The sequence below is a fragment of the Tupaia chinensis genome, unplaced genomic scaffold (genome assembly GCF_000334495.1).
Source record: "Tupaia chinensis unplaced genomic scaffold, TupChi_1.0 Scaffold000286_1, whole genome shotgun sequence".
Classification (NCBI taxonomy): Eukaryota; Metazoa; Chordata; class Mammalia; order Scandentia; family Tupaiidae; genus Tupaia; species Tupaia belangeri.
The window spans coordinates 355568-364204 of NW_006159770.1; the positions used below are offsets into that span (position 1 = coordinate 355568).

The 8637-nt window shown below is 57.8% G+C and overlaps 1 protein-coding gene across 1 annotated transcript in view; it reads right to left on the reverse strand.

Annotated features, from left to right (window-relative positions):
• The window catches only part of PTPRH (protein tyrosine phosphatase receptor type H), a 20651-nt gene extending 12014 nt beyond the window's left edge, over window positions 1-8637 (reverse strand). The window contains 8 exon segments of the mRNA XM_014588527.1: window positions 739-999; window positions 1337-1685; window positions 2410-2561; window positions 3497-3763; window positions 5365-5697; window positions 6537-7010; window positions 7946-8200; window positions 8616-8637. Coding sequence (XP_014444013.1) covers window positions 739-999; window positions 1337-1685; window positions 2410-2561; window positions 3497-3763; window positions 5365-5697; window positions 6537-7010; window positions 7946-8200; window positions 8616-8637 — 2113 coding nt within the window.

The window sequence follows — 8637 nt, forward strand, 5'->3', positions numbered from 1 at the left end:
CCCACTCTGTCCTCTGGTCAAAATAAAATAAATAAATAAAGTTAAATAAAATAATTCTGCACTGACTCCGTGCAGGAACTTTAAACATTAGCCAAGTGAGAGTGGCCAATTATAAAAGGCCAACAACTTTTATAAAATGTCCAGGAACCAGCAGTTGGCGTAATGGCTATGTCGCTGGACTCCCATGTAGTCAACTGCAGTTTGAGTCCCGGATCTGGTGGCTTAAATTCACGCCAGGCACGTGTGCCTGAGTGCCCAAGATCCCGAGGGGAGAATGGAGAAGGGACTGCGGCGTGGCCATCCCCCCTGGGCAGGGAGGGGATTTCTCGCTTTCTGTCTCTCTATCTCCCTATCTTTCTGTGCTAAAGCACACGCACCCTAGAGCAAAAACCTCTCAAAAAAAGATATATATATGTATATATAAAATATCCAGAACAGGCAGGCGTGCGGACAGAACGCTCTCTCGGGGCTGGGGTAGGGAGTGAGGAAGTGAGGGCTGAGTTCTCTTGGAGGGTGAGGAGCACGCCCTGGAAGCCACACTCGCCGTGGCCATACCCTGCTGTGGGTATACAGCACTAAAGCCACTGACTCGTAGCTGGAAGCGGGCCAACTGCATGTTGTGTGAATTACGTCTCATTAAAGCTGTTTCAAAGAAAATAGGAAACAAAAGTGATTCCCTCACAACAGGGCTGGGCCCGGGAGAATCTCACGCCGTCCCCAGCCCCGCGCCGCACTCACCGGCCCTCTCCGTGTGGCAGGTCACCGCTGCCGACGAGGCCCTCTTTCCATCCCAGACGGTGGTGATGGTGGCTGAGTAGGACTGAGCTGGCCTGAGACCTGACACGGTCGTGCGTCCCCCACACCGGTCCTGTCTGTGCCGCTGCCCGCCCACCTCCAACTCGAAGGCCTCATAACCCCCGGAGGGGCAGGACCAGGTCAGGAGGACCCCATAGCCCCCCGAGGTGCTGACGCAGGAGGTGATGGTGGCTGAGTCTGGAGCTGAGGGAAGAGAACACAGCGGTCAGCAGGAGCCACCACGTCCCGACCGCACCTCCTGTCGTGGCAGTTCTGTGGAGACAGCTAGGCCTCCTCAGCCCACACCACAGAGCTCATCGACTCTCATTCTGTTGTCCTTCAATGGCCACAAATAGGTCCTTTCAAACTACAACTCCCATGAGCCTTCAGTCGTTCTGGACCATTGCAATTTATGCAGCCATGCTCCCAAGGCCTAATGGGCTTTGTAGTCCATTCCTCCACAGCTGCTAGGCCATGAAGCCTCAGCCTTCGGACAAGGTCTGCCCAATCCCAGCCTACCAGCAGAGGGAGGGGGTATCACCTGTGGACGCACGGAGGCTCTGGGTGGTGCTGGCTGCGCCGTTCCTCTCTGCCCACACACTGAAGTTGTACAGGGTCCCAGGTTGAAGGGCCTCCACCCGGTACCGGGTCTCATTGGTCTTGTCAGTCTGGTTACCCTGGTCTCTTTGGGGAACTTGCTCCCTCTGGGCATGGCCTCCACTGACCCATTGGACCTGATACGTGTAGAGCTCAGCATGGGGGTCTGCAGGGGCCGTCCACCACAGGCTGACTGTGTCGTTAGTCTGAGTTTTGTTCTGCAGATCTGTGACCTCACTGGGAGCTGGGGGATGAGAATAGAGGCTTACCGCTGAGTACCCTCCAGGACCCTCCTACCTGAGTCCACTGGTCTCCCTGTCACAGCAAAACGGAGACGCGCCATTGTCGATGGCTCTAGTAACTAAGAAGGGCAAGCCACAGGAAAGAGCCTCAAAATCCAAGGGGTGTGGACCCAGGATCTCCTGGGCACTCCTGTCTCCTGAATATAGCCCTGGGTCCCACCCACCACCTTTGGATCCTCCCAAAGGAATGCAAATCTGAAACTACAACTCCCATGAGCCCTTGGACTCTGCCTTGCTGTAGCATATGAAGTCCTAGCCATATGCCCTGATGGGACTTGTAGTCCACTCATCTGGCACAACCCTCAAGGCCTGACCTCTCCGTGGCCTCTCCAATGAGCTGCCTGGGGAAGCCTCCTTCCTCGCTTCTAGATATAATGAGTTTTTATAGGAAGCTGCCAACTTCATTATTCTTAGCAGAAATAGCCACTCTACACCTACCCCGCAGAGAGCTCCAGCCCCCACTTCTCAATGATGGAACTGGTTTCTGGAATAACACTGATCCTCCTCATGCTTAGGACCCACCGTGGCTCTTTTAGTCCATTGGCCCAGAGCTGACAGCCATGGTCTAGCTGGTGACTTGTTGGTTCCTAGGAGGTGGGCAGGCAGAAGCTTTCCCTGACTCCAAGTGCCCATTCCCCAAAGGCCAGTAAGACAGACCCCACAGTTTGGAAGGTCCTGATTGCTGGGGACAACACCTAGAAGTCAAGGCCCTGGCGTTCTGCGTCATTGCAGAAGCAGTGCCCTCCTGGACGCAGGAGGCCCTGCATGTGTAGGGAGGATAAGCAGGGCTCTGGGGAGCTGTCCAGCTCAGGGTGATGGAGGTATTGGTCTGGTCCTGAAGGCTGAGACCAGTCACTGCGTTGGGGACTGGGAGAAGGAGCAGAAAGTCAGTATTTCATGTCCCCAGCACTCGAGAGTCCAGAACACAATGGCATGCCTGTCCCTGCACAGCCCTGTGCATTAAATCCCTCCAGGCCCCCAACCCCGCTCACAGGTGTGTGCACCTGCAGTCTCAGCTACTCGGGGGGAGGGAGGAGGCCTGCAAGTGTGCAGCCACCGTGGGCAACACAACGAGCCCAGTCTATGGTAACCTCACACGCACACACACGGAGATCTAGAACAGCCTGGGTGCCCGCTCCCCATGCTCAGTGGGGACAGTCTAAACAGGCTCTCCTCTCTTTGGGGGCATAGCCAGTCCCCACATATGGCTATATCTCTCCTGTGGTCTCAGGTGGGGTGTCTGGGCTCAGTAAGACTGAGAAGACTATGGATTAAAGACCTGCAGCCCAGAGCTTATGGGAGGCACCTTTTTTTTTTTTTTTTTAGATTTTTGCTATAGGACGTGTGTGCTTGCCAGACAGAGAGACAGAAAGCAAGAGATCACCTCCAGGGGAGACGGCCATGCTGCAATACCTTCTCCTCCCTTCTCCTCCTCCTGGGATTTTGGGCATGCACACACACACATACACGCACATGCGCCTGGCGTGAGTTTTAAGTCGCCGGATCCAGGACTCGAACTGCAGTCGAGTACGTGGAAGACCAGCGTAGCCATTACGCCTTCTGCTGCCCCCTCCCTTTTTTTAAGAGATATTTTTAATATAGAGCACATACACTCGCCAGAGAGACAGAGAAAGTGAGAAAGTGAGCACGAGTTTCAAGCTGTTGGGTCCGACTCTGACCGTGGTCGGCCACATGGGATCCAGTGTGTTAACCACTACGCCACCTGTTGCCCCCAAGGGAGGGGCCATTTTGCCAGATCTTAACCTCTTACCTAGACGGGCAGTGAGCACGAGGCCCCTCACCTGTGGAGACGCTGAGGGTCTGCCCGAGGCTGTGCTCTTTGTTCCTCTCTGCCCACACGGAGCACTCGTACAGAGTCCCAGGCACGAGTCCTCCAGCCGTGACTTGGGTGCTGCTCACGTTCCAGGCCTTAGTTGTGGATCCGTCTCCAGCGCACTGGGCCCAGTATATGTAGTCCTGAAGGCTTGGCCCCTCGGGGGCTTCCCAGGTCAGGCTGATGGAGCTGTTGGTCTGACGCTCCAAAGACAGGTTTCTTACTGAGTTGGGAGCTGAGAAATCAGGAAGAAGGTCCAAGCTTAGCAGGGTGAGAACACAGCAGAGGCAGTCGGGGGCACTCTTGGCCCTCACAGTTCTCAGTCCCGCATCGCCTCCTCGCCCCAGAATGTGGGATTCAACCAGGGTCTCTCGAGGGCCAGTGTAGGGACTGGAATAGGAGAGCCTGCCGCGCAGGGTCTGGGTCAGGAGGCCTGGCATGGGACCGAGTCTCTGCCCATCTTTCTCTCTCTCTCCCCTTCCTTTCTTTCTTTTTCTTTTTCAGTTTGCTAGAGGATGCATGTGTTTACCAGAGAGACAGGAGATGGAGAAAGCACCCCAATGGGGCATGGCCACAGGGCAATCCCTTCTCCTCTCCCTCCCTTTGGCATTTGGGGCGTGCATGCACATACGCCTGGCATGTTTTTTGCTTGTTTGTTTGTTTGTTTTAGGGGTTTTTGCCATAGGGCGCATGCGCTTGTCAGACAGACAAAGAGAGACAGAGAGATAGAAAGCGAGAAATCACCCCCCAGGGGGGATGGTCACGCCGCAATCCCCTCTCCTCCATTCTCCTCTCAGAATCTTGAGCACGCACGCACACGTGTCCGGCGTGAGTTTTAAGCCACCAGGTCTAGGACGTGAACCGCGGTCGACTACATGGGAATCCAGGGACATAGCCATTACGCTAACTGCTGGTCCCTGTCTGGCATGTTTTTTAAGCCACTGGGTCCAGGACTTGAACTACACGGTCAACCACGTGGGATCCATCCACCCTGACTACCAGGCCAGGGGCTTGCCTAAGAGTTCGCGTTTCCAGTCAGCTCTGGGGGTGCCGATGTCACCCATCCACAGCTCACACTCTGACGCATTTGGGTCTTCCCAAATTCATACAGTGAAACCAAATCCCTGGCCCTGTAGTATTAGGAGGTGGGAACTTTGGAGGCAATTGGGTCTGAGGATGGGGCCTGCATGGATGGGGTTAGCACCCTGACAAGAGGCCCTGGGGAGCGCTCTGTGGGGTAGAAACACCCTCCCAGTATCCAGCATCATAGGCACCAGCCTCGAGGGGTTGCCCTTACAGGGCTCTTGGGCACATGGACTGTGGACTGGACAGTGGGGGCCTAGGCAGCCCTCCACACCAGGCGAGGGGTCCGTGGGCTGAGTTCGTCCTCACTGTGTGGCAGAGCCGGAAACTGGGAGGAGTCAGAGTGCCAGAGCGGCCGTTCACAGTCTTTAACCCAGCTAGAGTACAGGGGGTGTGCTATCCCTGGTGGGACGGCCCGCCTTCCAGAGTCCAGGACCCTACCAGCCGCAGGAAGGAAGACAGGCCCCAGGGACTGCGCTGGGGAGGCCCGGGCACCACCTGCCCACGTGTGAGTGCAGTGGGGCAGTGGGCGTCTGGGCTGCTGGGGAGGCTCGGGCACCACCTGCCCACGTGCGAGTGCAGTGGGGCAGTGGGCTTCTGGGCTGCTGGGGAGGCTCGGGCATGACCCGCCTCGTGTGAGCGCAGTGGGCGTCTGGGTTGCTGGCAGCACCACTGCCGGACACCTGGACGTGCTCAGTCAGGCCTCAGTCACACCCCCCACCGGCCTTAACGAGCTCGAAGACAGCTTCTCACCAGTGCCAGCATTCTGAGTCTCCAAGGAACTATTAACTCCATCCTCCTCCACCCACACGGAGCACACATACAAAGTCCCGGCTTGCAGACCATCCACCGTGACTCTGGTGTCCGTGGTGTTCAGGGTCCGCGCTGTGCCCTCGGCAGTGCACTGGACCCAGTAGATGTAGTTCTGCAGGGCTGGGCCTTCGGGGACTGCCCAGCTCAGGCTGATGGAGCTGTTGGTCAGAGCCTCGACCGTCAGGTTTCTCACGGGGCCGGGGGCTGCAAAATTAGAAAGGAGAACATCGTGAGCAGGGCGCAGGCCAGACGGGCAGTCCGTGGGCACCCTCGCTCCACAGTCCCCAGGCCTCCCTCAGCTCCTGACCCCGAGCATGCTCCTCAGACTGCAGTGCGCACCCGAGTCCCGAGGGCACTGCTCAGACACAGGTGTGTGCCAGCAGGTCTGGCCGGAGCTGGGACTGCGTGTCCAGTGGGCTCTCGGAGACGCCACGGCTGCCCATGAGTACCACGCCTGGAGCACATGGTGCAGCCGAGCACTCCCAGCTGGGTGTCTGCAAGGACGGACACAGCCCCACGGAGGGCAGAGCAGGCCCGGGAACTCAGCGACGGAGCTCCTGAACTCGGGGGACAAGGACCTGAATTGGCAGACTTCCTGAGCTTGGACCAAAAGAGCCACCTGTAGCTGGCGGCCGCCACATCGTCCACAGTCTAGTGAGGGGAGCTAGCCACATCAGGTGACGGAGCCAGCCACCTGAGCGTCCACCCTCCGTGTGTGGGACACCTGGGAGCTAGTAGAAGAGACAGAGGGTCAGAGTGTCCCCACTGCCCGTGACCTGCGCTCCACAGCTCAAGCAACATGGCCTGGCCCTACGCCGCCCAGCGCTGAGAGGCACCCTAGTGTGAAGGTCCAGAGCCCCACTCCTAGGCAGAGGTCCCTGGACAGTCTCCTCACCTCCTGAACCTAAGAGCGTGGATGTGACCTGTCTCCTGTGGTCACTAAAGGCCTGGCCCTGTGAGACCTGAGGACGTGTCAGTCCCCACGCCACCCGGAATAGACGCGAGAGGAGCAGGCACCGTCTTCGGCAGGTTCTCAGCCACCCTCTGCCACTCTTTGTGCAAAGCAAGAGAAGAGAACGCGGTGCGTGCGTGTGGGGGTGGGGGCTGCTCACCTGTGGTCTCCCTGAGGGTCCTCCTGGAGCTAGGTACCCTGTTCTTCCATGCCCACACAGACAGCTCGTACCAGGATGCCGGCGTAAGCCCCTCCACCGTGTAATGGGTGTCTGCCGTGTCTCGGGTCTCATTCGTGTCTCCACCTTCAGTCCACTGGACCCCGTAGGTGTAGCCCCCAGGAGCTCCGTCCTCAGGGGCCTCCCAGCTCAGGGTGATGGTGCTGCTGCCCCGAGCCTCCACACTCAGGTTTCTGACTGAGTTGGGAGCTGAAAGTTGGGACGAGAGGAAAACCAGTTGCTGTTTCCGGTCCCCCAATTTCCCAGCTGTGTTTCCACCACTGGACTCAGTAGGTGTAGGTGGGATGCCCGGGCCTGCACTGCCCTGCAGGGCAGATGTGAGCTCCCCGGGGCTCCTGAGCCTCGATGGCACGGCTCGTTCACACTGAGATGCTCCCCTTGGGAGCAGCACGAGTTCTGAAGACCGGCATAAAACTAAGAGTGTTAACTATCTCACTGAACCCTTTTACATCAGTTACGTGTCATTTTTTTCTTCTTCTCTGGAGTGTCTGCACTCAACGGAGAGAGACAGAGAGAGAAAATGAGAAAGCAGCCCCTAGGGGACATGCCACACCACAACCCCTCCTCCATCCTCTCCTGGGATTCCAGGCATGCACACACACGTCCGACATGATTTTCAAGCCGCTGGGTCTCAGACTCAGACCCCAACTGGCCAAGAGGGGGTCCAGCACCTTAACCACCACACCACCTGCTGGCCCAATCACATATAACTTTTTAGAATTGTTTTTTGTCATAGGGCAGGTGCGCTCACCGGAGAGAGAGACATACGGTGAGAGTGAAAGTGAGAAACCCCCCAGTGGGATGGCTACACTCCGATTCCTTCTCTTCCATTTTCCTCTGGGGACCTTGGGCATGCATGCACACATGGCTGCCCCACAGAAGTCCTCACGACGGTTCATTCCAGCCACAGTCCTTACTCCACGGCGGCTGGCAGAGTACGGCACTTACTAAGTGGATTCCTTTGTACGTGTGCTGGACTACAGGACCTGCCAGTTTTCACCCTACCCCTCCCTTAAAAAGTAAAAGCTCTGGGAACCAGCAGTTAGCGTAATGGCTATGTCACTGGACTCCCACGTAGTCGACCGCGGTTCGCGTCCTGGACCCGGTGGCTTAAAACTCTCTCCGGGCGCGTGTGCGTGCGTGCCCAAGATCCTGAGAAGAGAATGGAGGAGAAGGGATTGCGGCGTGACCATCCCCCCTGGGGGGTGATTTCTCGCTTTCTGTCTCTAATGTCTCTCTGTCTGTCTGGCGAGCGCACGCGCCCTACAGTGAAAATCTCTCCAAAAAAAAAAAAAAGTAAAAGCTCTGACTAAACAGTGGCTGCCACTCACCTGTGGGAGTCTTCAGTTCTGTGGCACTTCCATCCTCCTCCGCCCACACGGAGCACACATACAAGGTCCCGGCTTGCAGGCCACCCACCGTGACTCTGGTGTCCGTGGTGTTCAGGGTTTGCTCTGTGCCCTCGGCAGTGCACTGGACCCAGTAGGTGTAGTTCTGCAGGGCTGGGCCTTCGGGGACTGCCCAGCTCAGGCTGATGGAGCTGTTGGTCGGAGCCTCGACCGTCAGGTTTCTCACGGGGCCGGGGGCTGCAAAATTAGAAAGGAGAACATCGTGAGCAGGGCGCAGGCCAGACGGGCAGTCCGTGGGCACCCTCGCTCCACAGTCCCCAGGCCTCCCTCAGCTCCTGACCCCGAGCATGCTCCTCAGACTGCAGTGCGCACCCGAGTCCCGAGGGCACTGCTCAGACACAGGTGTGTGCCAGCAGGTCTGGCCGGAGCTGGGACTGCGTGTCCAGTGGGCTCTCGGAGACGCCACGGCTGCCCATGAGTACCACGCCTGGAGCACATGGTGCAGCCGAGCACTCCCAGCTGGGTGTCTGCAAGGACGGACACAGCCCCACGGAGGGCAGAGCAGGCCCGGGAACTCAGCGACGGAGCTCCTGAACTCGGGGGACAAGGACCTGAATTGGCAGACTTCCTGAGCTTGGACCAAAAGAGCCACCTGTAGCTGGCGGCCGCCACAT